We start from the raw sequence: 25,019 nt of genomic DNA on the forward strand, positions 1-25,019 counted from the left end.
ATGGATGGCATCTGTCGAGTTCTTTGCGCAGTATCTCTTGTTAGGCAAACAAAGAATAATAAGTAAAGACGAAGAGGAGGAGCAGCTATATCAAGTTATAGTCCGATTAGCGGCTCAAAATGCAAAATCGGGAGATCGGTTTATATGGGAGCTGTATCAAGCTATTGATCGATTCAAACCATTTTATACATGTATGTTGAAAGTTATGAGAGAAGCCGTTGTACAAAATGTCTCCCTAATCGGATGAGAATTGCGCCCTCTAGAGGCTAAAGAAGTCAATATCACTGATCGGTTTATATGGCAGCTATATCAGGTTGTGTATCGATTTGCGCCATACTCATCACAGTTTATGGAAGTCATATCGAAACACCTCATGCAAAATTTCAGCCAATTCGGGTGAGAATTGCGCCCTCCAGTGGCTCAAGAATTCAGATCCAAGATCTGTTTATATGATATATGTTTATATATGGTCCATAACCTGGTATAGTTATGGACCGATTTGGACCTTACTTCGCACAAATGTTGGAAGTGATACCAATACACCACGTGCAAAATTACAGCCAAATTGTTGGAAGTGATATCAAAACACGTCGTGCAAAATGTCAGTCAAATCGGACGAAATTTGCGCCCTCTAGCGGCTCAAGAAGTCAAGACCCAAGATCGGTTTATATGACAGCTATATCAAAACATGGACCGATTTGGCCCATTTACAATCTCATCTGACCTACACTAATAAGAAGTACTTGTGCAAAATTTCAAGCGGCTAGCTTTACTCCTTCAAAAGGTAGCGTGCTTTCGACTGACAGACGGATGGACATGGATAGTTCGACTGTAAATGTCAGGACGATCAAGAATATATACTTTATGGGGTCTAAGACGCATATTTCAAGGTGTTACAAAGAGAATGACGAAATTAGTATACCCCCATCCTATGGTGGAGGGTATAATAGGGAAGAAAAACATCTTTGGTCCAACAGTCGGAAAGTTTAGCCTCCACGAGATAACGTCCGATAATGGGTTGAGGCTTATATATTTCACTGCGGCAAACAACATGGTATTTAGCAGCACCAGATTTCAACATAAAAATATTCACAAAGCCACATGGCTGTCACCCGATCAAAACACGAGAAATCAAATTGATCACGTTGTGATAGATGGAAGGCATTCATCCAGCGTACGATCGATTCATGGAGCAAATATAAATTCGGATCACTGCCTTGTTGCAGCAAAGGTTCGCACCCGTTTGAATATGGCGTGGAAAGTACAATCTGCGCTGCACGGAAGCTGGACAGCTTGAAAAGCTGCAAACACAACAAATGGCAACGGCATACTCCACTCGGATGATATAACGGAGCAGTGGTAATCAATTCCCCACTCCGTTTAAAAAAAGGCCGCGAAATTCATACTTGGGTACCGGAAGCCTCCCCCTAAAAACCCATGGTACGACCAAGAGTGTCGAGATGATACTAAAGCCAAGAATGTGGCATATAGAGCAAGAATGCAATCTGTAGCAACGACAGATTAAAGAAATGTATCGGTGGAGAAGTGGAGAAACATCTATTTCGAAGAAAGAAAAAGGAAATGGAAAGACGTGAGTGTGAGCGAATTGAGATGAACAGGAGTCAGAACAGAACTGAACAGATATCAGAAGCCAAGAATGCGGAATATAGAAACGTCTATTCCGCAAAAAGAAAAAGGAAATGGAAAGACGTGAGGGTGAGCGAATTGAGATGTACAGGAGTCAGAATGAAGTCCGGAAATTCTACCAAAGAATTAAACATTAATCCGATGGCTTTGGTGCAGGCACATCCACCTGGAAAAAAAAAGGAAATCTGGTAACTAACACAGATAGCATGCTGAGAATATGGAAAAATCATTTTGCCCAACTGCTAGTGTCCGACGATGGCGGCGAAGAAGATATCGCAGAACCAATTCCTGACGATGGTATAGAATGTTTACCTCCTAATCACAATGAGGTCCAAGTAGCAGTGATCCGACTGAAGAACAACAAGGCTGCAGGAGCCGACGGGTTACCCTCTGAACTATTTAATACCGGAGGCGACACGCTGATAAGGCGTGTGCATCAGCTTGTGTGCGCAATTTGGATAAAAGAACGCATAAACGATAATTGGAACCTCAGCATACTATGTCCCGCACACAAAAAAGGAGACAAGACGGAATGTGCCAACTACAGAGGAATAACTCTCCTCCACATAGCGTATAAGATACTCTTAAGCGTATTGTATGAAAGATTAAAACCGAAAGTAAATAAGATAATTGGGCCCTATCAAAGCGGGCTTAGACCTGGTAAATCAACCCTGAACCAGATACTCACACTGCGCCAAATCCTGGAAAAGACCCGAGAAGGACAAATCAACACCTATCATCTCTTTGTTGACTACAAAGCCGCCTTCGATTCTCCTTTACGTTCAATGGTATTTCAAGTCATGTCGGAGTTTGGAATGCCTGCAAAATTAATAAGATCCTGCCGGATGGCACTTGCTGATACACGTTCCTCCCTAAGAATAAGAAGGAATCTCTCCGAACCATTCAATACCAATGGAGGTTTCAGACAAGGAGACAGCCTATCGTGTGATTTCTTTAATATCCTGCTGGAGAAGATTATATGAGATGCAGATGTGATTAGGTATGGCACACTAATCACAAGAGAACACATGCTACTCACGTATGCCGAGGACATCGACATAATAGGTCGGTCACTGAAAAGAATCGAAACACAGTCAGCAAAAATGGGGATAAGATGTAGTGGATGGTTTCAATTCCCAAAACGCCTTGTGCAACCGAGCAGATAAAGATAGTGGAGAAAGTTGGGAACCACAACTTTGAGATAGTCAGCAACTTTATCTACATCGGCGCCACCGTAACCGAAACCGTGAGCGCAGACGATCGAGGCGCTTAGAACGCTTGCAAATTTTTTGCCTTAAAAATTGCATTAAGGCGCAGAGCGGATACTTCTCTCAGATCAATGTGTGTAGGAATGACTTCTTAAGGTCTATGATAAAAATTGTGTGTCCCTCGCAGAGGTGATACTTCTCTCATATCAATGTGTGTAGGAATGACTTCTGAAGGTCTATGATAAAAATTGTGTGTCCCTTTCATAGTCTTCAATCTTTTTCCATATTAAGCTTCTAAATAAGTACAGGTCTGGCACTGCATCTGTTCCCAATTCTAGTCGTCTTCTCTACATGAGTTGCACTGGACTGTCCCACACTATACTGGCATGGGCTGGTTAATAAATGCTATTGTTGGCGAACTCAAACACCTCAAAGTGAACAAAATGTTTTTGTATTGAATCATAGAATGATACCGACAGCGTCGTGTCATGAGTTCATAGTAAAGTTGGCCAATAGTAGAAGAAGCCAACATAGGTGGATGGAAGTTGGCACAGATACAAATACAAATTTTGCCCATGAACATTCCACTAAGGAACAGGAGCAAACTTCTCACATATCAATGAGTGCAGTCCGATTCAAGTTTAAGCTCAATGATAAGGGGACGTCATTTTATAGTCGGGTCCGAACGGGGTGCCGCAGCGAGAATTTTTACGTGGCATAGTACCTCACAAATGTTGCCGGCATTAGGAGGTGAAAACCACAGCTGAAATTTTTTATTGATGGTCTCGCCAGGATTCGAACCCAGGCATTCAACGTCATAGGCGGACATGCTAACCTCTGCGCTTCGGTGGCCTCCCATTGTTGTTGGCACAGATAGTGGTTGGTATTATAAAAGACTTAGGGCCAAAAATAGACCATATAGGTCCACATTTTGGAATAGGTCCATTACATGCCGAACTTCCGATTTTACTTTCTGATACCACAAAATGCTCATTTTCTATTCGACTTATGTGAAACGAAGATGTCAAATCGGCAGACACGCTTGTATGGGAGCTTTATCAGATTATGGACGGATTAGGGCCGTACTTGGGGACCTATTCCACATTTTGGAATAGGTCCCATACATGCCGAACTTCCGATTTTACTTTCTGATACCACAAAATGCTCATTTTCTATCCGACTTTTGTGAAACGAAGATGTCAAATCGGCAGACACGCTTGTATGGGAGCTTTACCAGATTATGGACGGATTAGGACCGTACTTGCTACGGTTGTTGAAAAGCAGAAAGATCAGCCAAATCGTATAACAATTACGGCTTCCAGGGGTTCAAGATGTCAAATTGAGACAAAAATTTCATTACGATTTTTTTCTCCTTTTTTAAAACTGTAGCTCAATAACAATAGAACAAGCACATAATCTGAGCTTCTGTATACAAATAAAAGACCCATGATTGTTAACTTACTTAAACAAAATTTTCACTTCACCCTTATACAAATTTAGTATGACAACAATAACCTTTCCCCATATACAATTAAAACGTATATGATAACAATAATTATTGTGTGCAAACAAGTATTACTACACATATCCTTAGAGTAATCTTCCATCCATGCTATGTTTAGATAGATGAATATTTTATAACATCAAATGCCAGCATCTTGGAAAAACTCCAGAAGGCATATTTAACACCGGATGTTAAGGGTAAATGACAGGAAATGTCCATTTGAAATAAATATCCTGCAAATCCGATCAAAACAACAGAATGACACATGCAAATTACCTATGCAAAATGGAGCCATCAAGAGTTTCTAAGGCATTTTAATGGTTTATAGATAATGACAATGCTGACAAACATATCACAGGCGCACTTGTCATAAATTTAAAGCCATTATAAATAATTTAATTCATATTTAATGAGAGGCAACAAATGAGCGTATTAAGCATACATAGAATTTCTCTTACCTTCGGCACGGCTTTGCTCCTTCATATATGGCATTTCTCTGGTGTCCGGTAGAGAAATGTCTTGGGGTTATTTGATAACAAAACAAACACTGATTGTTTATTTTTAAAACTTTATCACTTGCAAATTTCTATATGTGTGTGTGTATGCAATGGTTAATTTATGTTTTCTTTTCTCCTCACTCTTTACTTGTATGCACTGCAATCTTTTGGTTTTTTTTTTCTCTCTCTCTCTATAAATATACATACAAATATGTGTAATTAACGCCAACGATGCACCTTAAATACCTCAAATGGCACTCACCACCACCACCATCACTTTTGCACTCTGTATCACGTTGTAGCTCTAGCACCAAGCACCATAAAACACCAGCTTTTAATGAAGATTTTACCACCGGCAGCGATTTGCCAACCCACCGCACCTATGAGGGTGAAACCATGGAAGAGAGAGGTAAGTGTAGAGTTATTTATGTTTTTTTTTTTTTTTTTTGTAGACATAAGTAAATGAGTAAGTAATGCTTTAAAAAATGTAAATTTAATGTTGCCTACATGAGGGGGCCTAAAAAATGAAGAATACTTTTGGGGGGATATGTATATATTTTATATTTTTAAGCTTTTTCATGCATATTTCTTACAATTTAAACATTGAATAATAATATTTGACCAAAAGCAGAAAAGTTTTCTGTGATTTATGCTATGAAGTTATTTTAAGAGAACCTTAGATTTTTAAGATTACCCAATTACTTGATTTTGATAAGAGTAGGGCCATAAAATGCTTGAAGTACTGCCGAGAATAAAGGGCTATGATTAGCTCAAATCTGGGGAATGACATAGCAAAGAACTTAAAAATTGTGCGATTTCTTGTCTGTCTAGAATATTTCCACAAGATTTGTCAAATGGTTTAGGGTGTTCTACATGCAGCATGTAGCGAGTTGAGTGTAGTGTTTGCTTTTGTCTTAGAAACCGGGCTCTTTAAGCTTACTTTCCTCTAAAGTAAGTAATTTCTTCTTTTAGATTAGATTTAGATTTTTAGCTTCAATGGGGATATCATATTGGTGCTCTACTCCCAAATTTCTTTCATTTAAGTCTTATATTGCTACGGACGGTGAATATGTCCGATATAGTAGAGTTTTTTGAGATGAGGTGGACCCCCTGTATTATTGGGTTGCCAAAAAGTAATTGCGGATTTTTCATGTAGTCGGCGTTGACAAATTTTTTCACAGCTTGTGACTCTGTAATTGCATTCTTTCTTCTGTCAGCTATCAGCTGTTACTTTTAGCTTGCTTTAGAAAAAAAGTGTAAAAAAAGTATTTTTGATTAAAGTTCATTCTAAGTTTTATTAAAAATGCATTTACTTTCTTTTAAAAAATCCGCAATTAATTTTTGGGCAACCCAATAGATTCGTGGTCTAGTTTCAAATACCTTTCGTTTGAGTCTAATATTGTCATTATTGGTAAATATTTTCATTTGGCGGGCTATGGAACTGGGGCGACCGCCCTAGACATCCCACCTTAAATAATTATATCAAATTTCTGTTTTGAGTTATTATAAACAAACCAAATTTGAAAATAGGGTAAGGGGAGGGTCCGCCCATTAAAGTTTGAATGCTAGATCTACTTTATTCTCTTGGATTTGGTGTTGGATTGGAGTAGCCAAACTCTTTGCCCCGAAAGTGGATGTCAAGTTTATCACACTCCACTCCCAAAAATCACATTGGAGCTACATATTGCTAAAGTCGGGATATATGTGCGGTTTAGGGGGAGTTTATGAGGTGGGACGTCCCTGACACACTTGGTCATGAAACAGATACAGATTTCAGCCCCTTTTTGTCATAATCCACAAATATGTCCAGTTTGAGGGGTAGGCAGGGTTAGACGGCCACCCACGTACTTAGTCCTGAAAAAATAGCAGCATCGTGCTCTACTCTCAATTTTCTTTAATTTGAGACCCAATTGCTATTGGTTTAGGGAGAGCTTATGGAGTGACAGGACCCCCAAGCATTTGGCCTTAAAATTTGATATCAAATTAGTTTTCTACTATCAAATACCTATTATTTATCGCCATAGTAGGCAATCATGACTAATTTGAAGGGAGTTTAGAGGCGGACCCTGAAGTAATATCAACATCGTGCTAGAGCACGATTTTATTTGAGGCCCATAATGTCAAGCATTTTGAAGGAGGCTATCAAGATATGGGAGGCTACCGTAGCGCATAGGTTAGCATGTCCGCCTATGACTCCTAAACGCCTGGGGTCGAATCTTGGCGAGACCATCAGAAAAATTTTTTAGCGGTGGTTTTCCCTCCTAATGCTGGCGAAATTTGTGAGGTCCTTAGCCATGTAAAACTTCTCTCCAAAGAGGTGTCGCACTGCGGGACGCGGTTCGGACTCGGCTATAAAAAGGAGGCCGCTTATCATAAAGCTTAAACTTGAATCGGACTGATTGATTGGACTCATTGATATGTGAGAAGTTTGCCCCTATTCCTCCGTGGAATGTTCATGGCCAAAATTTGCAATTTTTATCAAGACGTTCAGCGGTACGGGTCTCGTTCAGATTCTTACTTATTATTTTCTTTGTATTGGTTATCTACATTCAAAATCATGTTTCAAATCGACCACTTGGGATACCATATTCTTAAAGATCCGCAGATCCTCCTGTATTCATCCTCATTTGAGGGTGAAAAGTGTAGCTTACTACCAAAGACCTTTTATTTCTGTTCTATTTTATCCTGATCGACCTCCATATATTATTCCATACTATTCATATATTATTTTTAATTCCCCTTTTTCCCTAGGATAGGGGGAGGGGAATTGCCCTCTGACACGTCCTTTGAGTACAATACAATTCTTGGTTATGACAGTTTGGCGTTGCATTTATTGGGAGGAGACGATCGGTCCCTCCGACGCTAAGAATCAAACGACAATCATCTTTTATTGTCGCGATCTACTGTCCTGCATAAAGGTAGGACGTGACCCAGATACTTGAATCCTTATACCGACATTAGATTCGAAATATATCCCGATCGAACAACTCGTCCTATTGGCCCACCCCTTTTAGTTGGTGGTCCGGTCCCAGACTCTGTCCTAATTGTGCATACCAGATTCGTAGTCAACTCCCAAATACCTTTCATTTGATACACATATTGTCACAATTGGTACACATGTCCGCTCGGGTGGATTTTGGGATGGGGCGTCCCCCCCAGGTTATTTGCCCCCAAATATTTTTACCAATTTCGTGGTTTTGGGGTACCATAGGGTGGCATAAACAATTTAGCTTAAATTGGTGCACGCATCTCCTAGATCTGGCGTTTTTGAAAATTGGGGTATGGGGGAGGGTCCGCTCCCCCTTCGGATTTAAAAAAAAATTTGGTACCAAGTAGTAACAAATAAACAAACAAACAAAGCGCAATAATTTCATTTTTATATAAAAGATTTATGGGTATGTTGAGTATATTAAACCCCGTTTAGACTGCTCTTTAAATCCGGATGTAATGGCTCGATCACCTGCTTTTCCATTATAAAATCAACTGAGGGAGCCTTACATCCGGATTTAATGAGCAGTGTAAACGGGGTTTTAATAAATTTTACAAATCTGACGTTGGTTTTTCCTAATATGAAGCATAGTTTTAGGGTGATTTTTAGTTAATGATTAAATTGAAGTAACTGCATGTATGTAAATAGCAATAACAGAATACGTCAGATCGTTTACATCGAAGTCATCCTTGAGATGTAAGGTATAACATAATTTTAAGTTATGACGATTTTTGTTTTTTGTGTGTTCCAGTAATTAAAAAAAATTTTTTGACCCAAAAACGAAATTTATTGTACATAACATTGGGGGTGCCTCGGTAGCCGAGTTGGTAGGGTGCTTGTATTACCAGTGCAGGGGTCGTGGGTTTGATTCCCGCCAGAAGCCTTTGTCTGTCGCTACTGTGGTATCACAATGAACTTAAAATTGTCTAAATGAGTCTTAGACATTGGACTCTCAGACCAGTCATAACAGCCTCCAACTACGCACTGGCTATCTCCTCCACTACGTGAAGAAGTTCAACAAACTAAGGGCTGGTTGGCTCGTCTTGGACGATTCCCTCCTGCCATATTCGCCTGGCTTCTCATTTCGCGGAATGCCGCATGTCTAGGAACCCCAGTCAGCCCAATGTCATGAGCTTACTAAGGGATTTTTAACATTCAAGTCCAATGGCTGGAGAACCGCCATATAAATCTTTAGTTTCAAAGGCGATTAATAACTTTCCAGCATTTCATTTGCGTAAAGGAATTTTGGTCGCACTAGTGCTATTTCAGCATGCCAAGTTCCCTTATCCTTGGAGGCACAGATCCAAAAAATTAAGTCTTCCTATCTACAGTCCTCTCACCATACACCCTATTTCAGGTCTAACAATGGTCACATATGTCTAAAAAATTATCTGTGTATAACTCCTCACTTCCCATTAAACAATCCCCTACAGTAGTGGAAAACGCACATCGGCTTGTTTTTTCCGCATTCCTTTTCCAGGAAAATTTTGAAACGAGGACTAGGACTACATTCATAGAAAAAAGTCTGATGATAATAGCATACACTGTCCGCTGACTCCATGTAGTTAATTTTGCAGCTATTGCAGCAATAGTTTTGCTGTTATAGCAAAATGTTGGCAGTTTAAAATTAACTAGCTTACTGTTGAAAAGTATGGTGTATGCTGTTCAGTTTATTTTGTGGTTATAAGTGGGCACACTTAACTAAAATACAATTGAAAATTTCTTTACAATTCTGCCGATTGTGAACATTTTTGATCAATTATGCTGAAACAAAAATCAAAGTTGAAAACTATTGTTAAAGATTTAAACAATCTGTGTTTTAGCAAACTTTTTTGCTATTTTGAATAACAAAATTTATTGAAGGAAGTTGTATTGCCTCATTGGGGAGATTGATCCTGTCCAAAAACGGGAGTCCTTGGAAGTCAATGCGACAGTATCCCTGGAGAACTTTCCATGATCTCTCTGAAACTTGCCTTAGATTAGAAGCACTTCATTCTCCGAATACGACGTTTATTCTATGCCGTTTTTATTATACCCTCCACCATAGGATGGGGGGCCACTTTAAGTCGATCTAGCCGTCAACCTAGCCATGTCCGTCCGTCCGTCCGTGGAAAGCACGCTAATTTTCGAAGCAGTGAAGCTAGGCGCTTGAAATTTTGCACAAATATTTCTTATTAGTGTAGGTCGGTTGGGATTGTAAATGGGCCCTATCGGTCCATGTTCTGCCGTTTAAACCGATCGTGGGTCTTAACTTCTTTAGACTCCAGAGGGCGCAATTATTATCTAATTTGGCTGAAATTTCGCATGGCGTTTTTTTATGACATTCAACAACTGTGCTAGGTATGGTCTATATCAGTTGATAAACTGATATAGCTGCCATATAAACCGTTCGTGGGTCTTGACTTCTTTAGATTCTAGAGGGCGCAATTATTATCCGATTTGGTTGAAATTTCGCATGACGTGTTTTGTTATGAATCTCAATAACTATGCCTAGTGTGGCTTACATCAGTCCATAACCTGATATAGCCGCCATATAAATCGATCTCTCGATTAGACTTCTTGAGCCTCTAGAGGGCGCAATTTCTATCCTATTTGGCTGGAATTTGGCATAACGTGTTGTGTTATGACTTCCAACAACTGTGCTAAGTATGGTTTAAATCGATCCATAATCTGTTATAGCTTCCATATAAGCCGAACTTGGGTCTTGACTTCTTGAGCTTTTAGAGGGCGCAATTCTTATCCGATTTGGCCGAAATTTTGCATGAAGTGTTTTATTTCGACTTCCAACAACTGTATCAAGTAAGGTCTGATCTCACGATTAGACTTCTTGGGCTTCTACATGGCGCAATTCTTATCCAATATGGTTGAAATTTTGCATATGTTGGTTTGGTTTGGTATGACTTTCAACAACTGCTCCAAGAATAGTCTAAATCGGTATAAAACCTGATATAGCTGCCATATAAACCGATCTCAAAGTTTGACTTCTTGAGCGAGTGGATGGCGCAATTATTACTCGATTTGCCTGAAATTTTGTAAGTGGTGTTTTTCTATGACTAGTGTTTTTCTATGTAATAGGCGTGACATATGCGATCCATGGTGGAGGATACATAAGACTCGCCCGGGCCGAACTAAGAACATTTTTACAATACTTGTTGGGATTCAGTCAGTCTTTGTTTATCCTGAGGTTCCAGAGAATTGGTGATAATACATTCCTATAAGCCTTAGGTCCTTTCTATTTAAAGCCATTGAAAGTATTGTGGATACCATTCAAATATAAACAGCGTGCCTATGTCAAGAGAAGGTTGGTGGCGACTGCCCTCTACGAGGTGGTCCATAAAGTAAAAGAATCCTTCGATGCGGTATAGATTCACATGGAGGAGGCTTTTAACAATGCGCGGACCGACACACAGATCCAATCCTTAGACCAGTACCGGATTGACCGGGTTCTAAGACTGGATAAACCATACGCTAAGGAACAGGTGGATAAATTCTGGGTCCCAAGACATAAATTTAAAAAGTTCCACAAGGCACGCCAAAAAGGAGGCATTTTATCGCCACTCCTATGGCTGGCCACCATAAATAATATATTACAGAAGATGACGGAGGAAGGATTTGACCCGTCTGCTACTCAGACGAATGCTTCTACGAGGTAAGAATGGGAATCAGCTATGCAGAAGGGCCGAAAGTGTCTTGCAGATGGCATACGACTGGGGTAAACCTAGGGGTCTCTATGCTATACTGAGAAAGACGAAGGTGGACCAATTTGACGCACCACGATTCCTCAATAGAACGTTTTCAATGTCTGACAAGGTCAAATACTTTGGAGTGATTTTGGACAGGAAATTTAATTCGAAGTGTCACATCATGGAGCCCACCGTAGCGCAGAGGTTAGCATGTCCGCCGAACGACTGGGTTCGTATCTTGGCGAGACCATCAGAAAAAATTTTCAGCGGTCGTTTTCCCCTCCTAACGCTGGCGACATTTATGAGGTACTTTGCCATGTAAAAATTTCTCCCAAAAGAGGTGTCGCACTGCGGCAAGCCGTTCGGAATTCTTACCTTAAATGTTCTTTTTTGAGGTTACTTTTTAGTATTTAGAGTGCACAATAAGCCGATTACTGGCTTAGGTGTATGTCCATGGTGGAATGGGGCGGATTAATTTCCGCTGCCTCTTTTCAACCTAACCTACCTGTGTCATCCACCTTCTGACGACACTATCTGCGAAATCTGCCTTGGTAAACCGGTGCAGGTCGCCGACTATAGCAAATCTCCACGTTATTTAATATCCCCCTAGATAGTTTTCAATCTAAAAGAAGTCTCGACCTTTCGTATTACTTCATACCAATTTTTCTAGAGATCTAATAGGACTTTGTATATTTTGAGGATGCAGAAGGAGAATCGTCAAAACTACCTTAGCTTTAAGGTGTTCTCCTTCTCATTTACTTTCTGATCACACTTTCTCCGAAATATTACTTGATATTCTTGCGTTATAGCTGGGAGATATTCAGGTGAACCCCCCGTACGGTCCAGGGTGGCGATTATCGCCCCTACCTCAACGTTGTTAAATGCTCCTTTCATATCCAAAAGGGCACTATTGATTGCACCTTAATATGGAGTGACGTCTTTCCATATGCCAAATTTGCCCTACAAGTACAAATAAATAAAATTGCCTGAATCACCCACTTTATATACTCCTCATCGCTGCTTATATTGTGATGTTCCGTAGAGGCTCCTATGGTGTAAGTCCAGTTCCTCTTTTCTGCGAGCTTGTCATACAATAATCTTTCGAAAGCACTTTGCGCAACCAATCATCTCTTCACAGAAAACCGACCAGGATCTCCTCTTTATCTTCCTCGTCTCATGCTTAAACCTACCTAGGGCTTTACAATACCCTTTCAAGCCCTCTGTCGTGTGTTCGGTCTTTGCGTTAATAAAAAACCTGCTGTTTCCTTCTTGAGAACTTAAACGGTCAATGCGACTCATATTTCCTTTTCTAAATATACCATCTACCCAATTTCCTCTACGTCTCAATACATTTTGCTAAAATTCATTACTTTAAGACAAGCTTAAAATCGCATCTTTGCAAAAAAAACATATTTGAGTTTTGTTTGGATCTTTGAATCTTTAATCCACATGTGCCGTTTGTTTTATATTCTGAATATCACAAAAGTAAGCTGCAGAGAATAACATCAGTCAATTGAGTTATTGAAGCAAACTGACACATCGCCTTCATGAAAAATGCAAAGGCGTGCATACAAATATTGTTGATGTAAATCACAGCAATTGGTATGTCTTGCCAGTCATTGTGTACTCATATTTGATAGCGAAGTTGAGTGCAACATACTCGTAATCATCGTCATCATCATCTGTTTTACCAGACATAATTTTGATTTGCTTGTCATCTTTGTCAGAGAAGCTTTAAATAATCTGAACTGGGCGGGGAATCAGGATATTCTTAAAATTTTGTTTATAAAGCGAATTTCAGGCATAGAAAGGGTGCGCCAGAGAAACTTAGTTATTTGAAAAACCTTAAGAGCGGTGAGTTGGGTGGAGAGGGGTTCGAGAGGGGGCTCATCTGGTAGAGGGGAAAGGTCCTCGAGTTTGTTTCTTCTCTCCAGTCATTTACCATCTTGCTCTGGTCTAGGTAGCAGCGATCCTTCGCCTTCGAGAGCTTCTCTTCTAACGGCAGCTCATTTGTTGTTAAGCAGCGTGCCTTCCCCGCTCGCCTTGAAATTCATCCTCACAGACTCGTTTTTGCCGTAATTCGTAAGTTGTACTTTGTTTTTTGAAGAAAAAGAACGCTCATTTACCGTGAATGCAGCTATGTTCCAAATTTTAGCTAAATCGGATGAAAGCTGAGGCTTCTAAGGGCTCAAGAAGTCAAATTGGAGGATCGATTTATATGGGGGCTATATCCACATCTGAATCGATATGGCCCATTTAAAACCCCTAACGATCTTCAACATTAAGAAGTATTTGTAACAAATTTTCACGCATTCGACCGCTATCGTCATTTCGACAGACGGATGGACGAACGAACATGGCTTTATGAGGTCGAAAACTGTATGGGGTCAAAGATCAATATTTCGAGGTGTTCCAAACGGAAAGACTAGATTAGTATACCCCCATCTTATGGTGGTGTGTATAAAAACTTTTTAGGGGTAAGAAAATCATATCAGGGAATGGGTTTATATGGAGGTAATGAACTCTCTATGAACATTCCATTGAGGAACAGGGACAAACTTCTCTCATATCAATGGATTTTATGGGCACAGTCAAATTATTCCCATACAAGTTTATGCTCAATGATGAATGACCTCACATTTATAGCCGTGTCCGAACGGCGACCCCTTTGTGGGGAAGTTTTTACATGAACATAGTATGTCAGAAATGTCGCCAGCATGCAAATGCAAATTTGCCCTTGAACATTCCATAAGGAACAGGGTCAAAATTCTCACATATCAATGAGTGCTATCCGATTCAAGTTTAAGATCAATGATAAGGTGCCTAATTTTTATATAGCCGAGTTCGAAAGGCGTGCCGCAGAGCGACACTTCTTCAGGGAGCAATTTTTACATGGTAAGGTACCTCACAATTATCGCCAGCATTAGGAGGGGATAAACAATGTTGAAAAATGTTTTCTGATGTTCTCAACAGGAATCGATCCCAGGCGTTCAGCTTCAAAGGCGGACATCGTAACCTCTGCGCTACGGTGGCCTTGCATTAGGAAGGGTGATTATTCCCTCCCCAGCAAAATTTTCAGGCGTTCAGCGCCATATGCGGATATGATAACATATGTGATAACATCTGTGCTACGGTGGCCACCACGTAGCACATATGTGCTACGGTGCCTAAGATGGGATCCAGAAGCAATTTAGGGGGATGCCAAACTGTTTTATATTTCTTTTCTTATATCTTATAAACTAAGAAATTAAATTTTTTTGGACCTGAACACTTTGGCATTAAGTTTTGTATATTTTCCAGGCTATATATAAATTTACCTATTATAGTATTATACATCGTATAATATAATGCTTATACGTTGGTATGTGTGTCTATACACTAGGACACGCATTGTAAGAACCAACTACAACTTCTACTACAACATGCAATGGTTTCCGCTTGGTTTTGGCATTTTCGTTTCACATCTGCATTTGAATGTAATAAATTTTCATTGACATCCATTGTATTCGACAACTGCAGACGTAGAGCATGTCACACGCATACACACACCGGCATGCAGATAACATGCACATGCTATGCAGACATAATACCAACGTCACTAGTTGCAGTTGCAAAAAATAGAGGACAAAGGCAGCTACACTCCCTTCGTCGTCATCATATGCTGCTTTTACTGTTTATAGCAGTGACTTAACATATCACCAATCACACAAAATTTTTTTTTCATGGTGGTGTGCGCGCGCTTGCCTGAGTTCTCCCTTAGCTGGTCTTTGCTGCTGATGGAGTTCAGCTGTAGCTCGAAGTAGTTTATGGTGGCACATGAATAAATATACTCGCGTTGTGTTCAGTGTTTTTGTGAGTGTTCAATGCACTCAATTGTTTATCTTGTCAAGCATTCATACGCACATTCAAACACACACACACACACACATATACACGCATTATTGTGTTCACTGTCAAAATGCGTATGATAGTGCAATCATACTATGCATATAATCAGAGACTGTATGTTTCTCCATCGTCTTTTCTTAATAATTTTACGCTGCGTACTGTGTGTTGTGTTGTTCTGGCATCATGCACTTGGTGCCATTGATGGTAGGCCATCATCATGCGTTTGGATAGTTTAAAGTGCGCTTTTGGGGATTGTTGCGATATTTTGATAACGGCGGAAATCGAGAAGCTATTATAGCTATTTAGCTACATATGAGCGATTTCTTAGAATTTTTATTTGAAAAAAAAAGAGTTTATGGCTATACCTTAATGTTTTGTCACAAGACAACAAGGGAATTAAAACAATCTTATATACCCTCCACCATGGATCGTATTTGTCGAATTCTATGCGCATTATCTCTTTTTAGGCAAACAAAGAATATTGAATAAGAATATGCTATTGTGTAATATTTCAGTTCATTTGGATTAGAATTGCCCCTTGTAGGGGCGCAAGAAGCAAAATCGGGAGATCGGTTTATATGGGAGCTGTATCAAGCTATTGATCGATTCAGACCATATTAGACACGTATGATGAAGGTCATGAGAGAAGCCGTTGTACAAAATTTCTTCCAAATCGTATGAGAATTGCGCCCTCTAGAGGCTCAAGAAATCAAAATCCCAGATCGGTTTGTATGGCAGCTACATCAGGTTATGTTGCGATTTGCGCCATACTTAGCACAGTTATTGAAAGTCATAATAAAACATGTCATGCAAAATTTCAACCAAATCGGATGAGAATTGCGCCCTCTAGAGGATCAAGAAGTCAAGATTCAAGATCGGTTTATATGGCAGCTATACCAGATTACAAACCGATTTGAATTATACTTAACACAGTTATTGGAAAAGATACCAAAACACTAGGTGCTAAATTTCTGTCAATTTGGACAAATATTACGCCCTCTAGAGGCTCAAGAAGTCAAGATCCCAGATCGGTTTGTATGGCAGCTATATCAGGTTATGTACCGATTTGCGCCATACTTAGCACAGTTTTAGGAAGTCACAACAAAACACATCATGTAAAATTTCAGCCAAATCGGATGAGAATTGCGCCCTCTAGAGGCTCAAGAAGTCAAGATCCCAGATCGGTTTGTATGGCAGCTATATCAGGTTATGTACCGATTTGCGCCATACTTAGCACAGTTATTGGAAGTCATAATAAAACACCTCATGCAAAATTTCAGCCAAATCGGATAAGAATTGCGCCCTCCAGAGGCTCAAGAAGTCAAGATCCAAGATCGGTTTATATGACAGCTATACCAGATTACGAACCGATTTGAATCACACTTAACATGGTTATTGGAAAAGGTACCAAAGCACCACGTGCAAAATTTCAGTCAAATCCGACAAGAATTGCGCCCTCTAGAGGCTCAAGATGTCAAGACCCAAGATCGGTTTGTATCGAAGCTATATCAGGTTATGGACCGATTTGAACCAAACTTGGTACAGTTATTGAAAGTCATAGCGAAACACGTCGTGCAAAATTTCACTCCAATCGGATAAGAATTGCGCCCTCTAGAGGCTCAAGAAGGCAAAACCCAAGATCGGTTTATATGGCAGCTATATCAAAACATGGACCGATTTGGCCCATTTACAATCCCAACCGACCCACACTAATAAAAAGTATTTGTGTGAAATTTCAAGCGGCTAGCTTAACTCCTTCGAAAGTTAGCGTGCTTTCGACAGACAGACGGACGGACGGACAAACGGACGGACGGAGGTATATTTTGAGGTGTTACAAACAGAATGACGAAATTAGTACACCCCCATTTTATGGTGGAGGGTATAAAAAAAAATTAACTCACAAAATAAATTTGTTATAAATTTTCCGTATTTTATGCTTGTTATCCTCACAATTCCGTTTCCTTACTTTGCAAATGATATGTATTTTGTATGGAATACCCCATAGCCATATGCTTGACAGCAAGTGCATTTACATCCCCACACACATAGATATGCATATTTGAAGTATATCAAATTCTATTGACATTTTCCATAATAACAGCAACGCTCTGGCGTGTACACATCCATATAAACACTAATGTTTGTATGTATGCTGCACTGTGCAATAGTAGCCATGGGGATATAACAACACATCAATTTTATAGAGGACATGAACTCGGTCATTTGTTCGATTTCTAGACATTCGATATGTAAGTTTGTGTGCGTTTGTGTGTGTGTGTGTGAGAGAGAGAAAATATAACCACCAAATTTAATAACAATCCTTTGTTGAGAATGTTTGATCCGCGTGTGTGTGTGTGTCTGCATGAGTATAAGTTCATTAAGGACGAACAATAACAAGTATAGTACCAGCAGCCATACTAATACAACAGCAAATACGGCAGTATTTTCAACAACATACAAAGGCACATATGCAAAAATAATAATAAAGGCTACAACAATAAGCAAAGCGAATGAAAAACGCTTCTGAAGGAGTTTCCTATTAGCATTCAATGCCTAATCGCATCGATAGAAATTTCGAAATGCTCAAAGGGTTTAATTTACAAAGAGGATTTACACAATTCTTTAGCATATTTTTTAAAACTTTAATCCAAAGACTACTTAGTTTATCAAAAACCCGGGGGATCGGAGTATATGGGGCCTATACAAGTTGATAGACCGACTAGGATCGTATTAAGAATGGATGTTGGAAGTGATAATACATGTCTTTGTTCCAAATTTCAGCCAAATCGGATGAAAGTTGGGGCTTCTAGGGGCTCAAGAAGTTAAATCTGGGGATCGTTTTATATGGGGGCGACATCAGTTTATAGACCCACTAGGATCATACTTAGCATGGATGTTGCAAGTCATAACACAAGTCTTTGTTCCAAATTTCTGCCAAATCGGATGAAAATTGAGGCTTCTAGGGGCTCAAGAAGTTAAATCAGGGGATCGTTTTATATGGGAGCGAAATCAATTTATAGACCAACTAGAATCCTATTTAGTACGGATGTTGGAAGTCATAACACAAGTCTTTGTTACAAATTTCAGCCAATTTTTACGCAATTTGGATGAAAATTCAGGCATCTAGGGGACCAAGAAGTCAAAACCGTGATCGGCGTATATGGGGGCTATATCAGTTCATAGACCAACTAGGATCGTATTTGGCATGGATGTTGCAAGCCATAACACAAGTCTTTGTTCCAAATTTCAGCCAAATCGGATGAAAATTGAGGCTTCTAGGGGACCAAGGTATCAAAACCGGGTATCGGTGTATATGGGGGCTATAACAGTTTATAGACCGATTAGGATCGAATATGGCATGGATGTTGCAAGTCATAACACCAAGTCGTTGTTCCAAATTTCAGCCAAATCGTATACAAATTGAGGCTTCTAGGGGCTCAAGAAGTTAAAACCGGGGATCGGTTTATATGACCGATTCGGATCATACACAGCATGGATGCTGGAAGTCATAACGGAAGTCTTTCTTCCAAAAATCAGGCTATAGGATGAAAATTTAGGCTCTTAGGGGCTCAAGAAGTCAAATTCGGGATCGGTTTATATAGGGGCTATATCAGTTTATAGACAGACTAGGATCGTACTTGGCATGTATGTTGCAAGTCATAACACAAGTCTTTGTTTAAAATTTCAGCCAAATCGGATAAAAATTGAGGTTTGTAGGGGCTCAACAAGTTAAAAACGGGGATCGGTTTATATCGGGGCTAAATCTGTTTATAGACCGATTTGGATCATACTTGGCATGGATGTTACAAGTCATTACACAAGTCTTTGTTCCTAATTTCAGCTAAATCGGATGAAAATTTAGGTTCATACGGGGTCAAGATGTCAAATCGGGGGATCGGTTTATATGGGGGCCATATCCAAATCTGAACCGATATGACCCATTTGCAATGCCCAATGACCGTTTACAGAAAACGCAAAATACCTGGGTGTTTTTGTCTGGACAGGAAATTGAACTTCAAATCCAACGTTTTGAAAAGGGCAAGAAAGGCAACTCTTGCCCTATACACCTGCAAGAGAGCCACTGTCAAAAGTTGGGGGTTTAGATCGCGTGTCATGCATTGAGTTTATACTGCAGTTGTCAGACCTTTAATGCTATATGGTGTTGTGGTCTGGTGGACGGCGTTTCAAAAGTCCATCTACCGCTCAATACTTAACCGGATCCAAAGGATGGTTTGTTTGTGCATCACAGCCGCACTGAGGACAACACCATCTGAAGAAATTTAATTCTACATCTTAAACATCTAGACATTGTGGCTAGACAACGTTGCAGCGACCACTGCCGTGAGGTTAAGGGAACTTTCTCAGTGGTCATGTGGCGGTTACGGACCCTGTGTTATGCTTGATACAATATCCGATGTTCCAGGCAGTATGGATTACATCATAACTGAGCCGCTTTTTGATGAAAAGAACTGTACCAATATTCCAGATAGAACCGATTGGAACTACGATATCCATGGTAATAGAAGTTAAAGAAGTGGTGGAATAATTAAGATATAATGTCATAACGACGGTTGGCATAAATACCTTCTTAGACAGCCAGGTAGCCTTTAAATCCCTGGGAAACGTATTTTTGAACACAAAAACCGCCCTCGATTGTCGCAAATCTCTCAACGAGATGGCTGAACAGTTCAAAATTCACCTGTTCTGGATGCCGGGCCCCAAAGATATCCCAGGGAATTGTAAAGCGTACGAGCTTGCGAGACTAGGAACTACCCCACACATTCCAGGGATACTAGAATCTGTGGATATGCCTCTAGCGACATGTAAGCTAAGTTTTCAGGACCAGGTGCGAAGGACAACGAATGATAGATGATCACAAAGAGGGGGCTGTGAGCATTCCAAAACTATGTGGCCTTATATAGACTTGAAGATGTCTACCGCTTTGCTGTCATTGGCTAGAACAGATATCTCAGTTATTGTGTTTGTCTAATCGGAAAACATGCTGACGGAGTGAAGGTTGGCAGCAACAACTTTTGCAGAAGCTGTGAGAATATCAAAGAAGAAGTGACTGTAGAACATCTTCTGTGTGTTGCCCGCACTAGCAGTCAGAAGGAGTTCCACTTTAGGTTCTCATTTCTTTGAGAACCTGCCTGATTAAGTGAATGTGAACATTCGCAAGTTGTTGGGGTTTTTGAAGCGATCTGGATGGTTCAACGGTAGGAACTAGAAGCCATCTTCCATCTTCTGGGATTTTGACAGACGGACGGACGAACGGACATGGGTAGATCGACTCAGAATGTTGAGACGATCCAGAATATATATACTTTATGGGGTCGCAGATTAATTTTTTGAGGTGTTACAAATGTTATAACTGGGTTAATTATCCCATCTACGTCACCCATCTTATCCAAGCTTCGGAATCATATAACAATGCGGGTAGCATCAGTGTTTTTTGAAGGGCAATTTTCGTCTGTCGAGAGGTGGTTGTGTTCCTAAACTACTTTAATGTAAGTAGTAGCTTTGGCTTTATGTCTAAATTTCTTTGAGGTGTACTCTGAAGAACTAGGTGGCACTTCCAATTTTAGGGGGTTTTCGGCCCCTAGGGAGGTCCAAAGGTATTTGCCCCAAAACGGACTTCAGGTTCGTGTTTATTTTCCGATTTTGCTGCAATTTTAAGACAGTGAGTTGTGTTAGGCCCTTCGACATGCCTCTTCAATTTGACCCAAATCGGTTCAGATTTGGATAAAGCTGCCATATAGACCGATCCTCTGATTTAGGGTCTTAGGCCCATAAGAGCCACATTTATTATCCGATTTTGCTGAAATTTGGGACAGTGAGTTGCGTTAGGCCCTTTGACATATTTCTTCAATTTGGTCCAGACCGGTTCAGATTTGGATATAGCTGCCATATAGACCGATTTATTGATTTATGGTTTTGGGCCCATAAAATGCTCTTTTTTGTCCAATGTCGCCGAAATTTGGAACAGTGAGTTGTGTTAGGTCCCTTGACATCATTCGTTAGTTTGGCCCAGATCGGTAGAGTTTTGGATATAGCTGCCATATAGACCGATCCTCCGATTTAGGGTCTTAAGCCCATAAAAGCCACATTTATTATCCGATTTTGCTGAAACTTGGGGAAGTGAGTTGTGTTAGGCCCTTCGACATCCTTCGTTAGTTTGACCCAGATCGGTTCAGATTTGGATATAGCTGCCATATAGACCGATCCTCTGATTTGGGGTCGTAGGCCCATAAAAGCCACATTTATTATACGATTTTGCTGAAATTTGGAACAGTGGGTTGTGTTAGGTCCCTTGACATCATTCGTTAGTTTGGCCCAGATCGGTCCAGTTTTGTATATAGCTGCCATATAGACCGATCCTCCGATTTAGGGTCTTAAGCCCATAAAAGCTACATTTATTATCCGATATTCCTGAAATTTTGGACAGTGAGTTGTGGTAGGCCCTTCAACATCCTTCGTTAGTTTGACCCAGATCGGTTCAGATTTGGATATAGCTGCTATATAGACCGATCCTCCGATTTAGGGTCTTAGGCCCATAAAAGCCACATTTATTATCCGATTTTGTCGAAATTTGGGACAGTGAGTTGTGTTAAGCTCTTCAACATCTTTCGTTAGTTTGAACCAGATCGGTTCAGATTTGGATATAGCTGCCATATAGACAGATCTCTCGGTTTTAGGTTTTGGGGTCATAAAAAGCGCATTTATTGTCTGATTTTGCCGAAATTTAAGACAGTAAGTTGCGTTAGGCCTTTCGACATTCTTCGTCAATTTGGCTCAGATCGGTCCAGTATGGATATAGCTGCCATATAGACCGATCCTCCGATTTAGGGTCTTAAGCCCATAAAAGCCACATTTATTATCCGATTTTGTTGAAACTTGAGGAAGTGAGTTGTGTTAGGCCCTTCGACATCCTTCGTTAATTTGACCCAGATCGGTTCAGATTTGGACATAGCTGCCATATAGACCGATCCTCCGATTTAGGGTCTTAGGCCCATAAAAGCCACATTTATTATCCGATTTTGCCGAAATTTAAGACAGTGAGTTGCGTTAGGCTCTTCGACGTCTTTCGTCAATTTGGCCCAGATCGGTGCAGATTTGAATATAGCTGCCATATAGACCGATCTCTCGATTTAAGGTTTTGGGCCCATAAAAGGCGCATTTATTGTCCGATTTCGCCGAGATTTGGGACAGTTCGTTGTGTTAGGTTTTTCGACATCCGTGTCGCATGTAGTTCAGATCGGTTTATTTTTAGTTATAGCTTCTAAAAAGACCAATATTTTGTTATACATAATTGAACAATGACTTGTACAAATAAGTATTGGGTCCAAATCGGAACATATTTCGATATAACTGCTATGGGACATAAGGTACGCAATTTACACCGGATTTTGATGAAAGGTGGTTTACATATATACCCGAGGTGGTGGGTATCCAAAGTTCAGCTCGGCCGAACTTAACGCCTTTTTACTTGTTTTTACTCACCTTTGGGAGTATTTCTTTTTTCGGTGTCAATCATGGCAATAACCTGTTATATACGCTACGGAATAAATTTTGAACATCCAAATGTGCTGATCCCATTTAGTCTTAAATCGGTCCCCTATGTTTGCGGGAATTTCAGTTTATGCTAATTGTAGGGAGAGTCTGTTCTCTCTTTGATATTAAAACATTATTAAGACCTTTATTGGGGCCTATTCAGCAAGTATTTTCCTTTTATGAAGAAATACTAGTTTTATTATTATTTCTAGTTTCAAAAATGTTTAAATTAATTTATTAAAATCTCAATTTGATATTTGACATCTTTTAATTGCTTAAAAAAAAATCTCTATCTAATTGGAATTTTATCTCCAAAAAAAACTCAAAAAAAAAATTTCTGACACCAAACTTCACCCTGAGTTCTTAAATTGCATTTTGTCACGCACACAGTTCGGAATGGCAGTGTAATGCAGATATTTACTTTTGCATAAACCGACACACACACATGCAAATAAACTAATATGTGAATGAAAAGTAACCCTATCCACATATCGGTATTCATTTACATGAGCAAATAACTGTATCAGATTGGGATTTAAACCACATGTAAAGCTTACCCATTGTAATTACATTCATTTGCCCATGATATTCGCCCAAACATACACACACACATGCAGAGAAAATATACATTTACGCAAGCAGAGTGAAGGGCACCCATACGCTTTCGTTTACAAAGGATATGTTATCTTATGGCACAATACGTCATGGTATATTCAAATTTTATTCGTGTGTGTGTGTGTGGGTGCTTTTGTTGTTGGCTTGTGTGCGTGAATTAGTCTCTACTTAAGTCTTTGAGTTAACGGCAAATTCGGCAGCTTAAGTACGTAACCTGCCAAATGGTTGCCTGTCTGTCTCGGCAACAATTGAAGCGTTACATAGAGATGAATTTCAAGTGTTGCGTAAATAGATTTCATTAAGGCTGGTTTTTGTGACTGTGTTTGTTGATAAGTGCATGCATGCGTGTATGTGTGTGTCAGCCAGTGTCATCTGCTATTTGTTGTTAGATTTGCAGTAATGAAATGTAACAGTTGTGGGGATATTAGATTATTCGCCTTGGGTGGATAAATGGACGAACGGACGGACTACAAATTAAATGTACACCACATAACATATGTTCACAGAATTGCTGCAATACTTTGCCGAATGGTCTATGAAAGTGATCAAATAAAAGCAATTCACATCTATTAGAGAGCTGTTTACAAAATATTCCCTGCCATTAAAGCTAATACAGCTTTATGGATAGTACATAGGGTTTTAGCGGCAGTCTGAAATCAGACTCTTTTGATATGTATAGCCCATTGTGATAATTCAGTGAGGATTTGCAGCAAAAGACCAAAGGTTTTGATAAAAAATTGAGCATGCGATGTCCGCACTTAGAGCAAAGCACTCTAGTAACTCTATTACTGGGGCTCTGTTAGATGATTAATCTTCAGATACGACTAAACGAAAGGAATTCTGAATCTATACAGAATGTGTGATTCCGTTGCAAATGTTTGTTTATATCCAAAGTTATATCCAAATATGAGCCTATTAGGATCATATTTGGTTTTGATATCGAATAGCCTTACGTCGACAAAATTTGCGCCTTGTAAGGGCGTAAGAAACCTAATCAGGAGATCGGTTTATATGGAAGCTATATCAGCTATATAGATCGATTCGATTCGAACACAATTGTTGAAAGTCATAACAGAACACATGCATGTGCATGCATGCAAAATTTCAGCCAAATCGGATAAAAATTGCGGCTTGTAAGGGCTCACTAAGTAAAATCGGGTGATCGGTTTATATGGAAGCTATATCAGGTTATAGACCGATATGGACCGTACTTGATACAGTTATTGGAAGTCATAAAAAACACTACATGCGCAATTTCAACTAAAAATGAACAAATATGCGGCTTCCAGGGGCTCAAAAAGTCAAATCGGGAGATCGGTTTATATGGAAGCTATATCAGTTTATATACCGATTTGGACCGCACTTGACACACTTATTGGAAGTCATAACAGAACACTACCTGGAAAATTTCAGCCAAATCGGACAAAAATTGCGGAT

At 39.8% G+C, this 25,019-nt stretch overlaps 1 protein-coding gene across 5 annotated transcripts in view; it reads left to right on the top strand.

The window, feature by feature from the left end:
• The window catches only part of LOC106086820 (uncharacterized), a 739,645-nt gene that overhangs the window by 575,552 nt on the left and 139,074 nt on the right, over window positions 1–25,019 (top strand). For 3 of the 5 annotated variants that reach the window (XM_059363919.1, XM_059363920.1, XM_059363921.1), the window contains exon 8: window positions 5,159–5,265. The exons of the other annotated variants lie outside the window; for them this stretch is intronic. In XM_059363919.1, coding sequence (XP_059219902.1) covers window positions 5,159–5,265 — 107 coding nt within the window. The remainder of the gene's footprint in view (window positions 1–5,158; window positions 5,266–25,019) is intronic. 5 annotated transcript variants of the gene reach the window in all.

Source organism: Stomoxys calcitrans, chromosome 2 (genome assembly GCF_963082655.1).
Source record: "Stomoxys calcitrans chromosome 2, idStoCalc2.1, whole genome shotgun sequence".
Classification (NCBI taxonomy): domain Eukaryota; kingdom Metazoa; phylum Arthropoda; class Insecta; order Diptera; family Muscidae; genus Stomoxys; species Stomoxys calcitrans.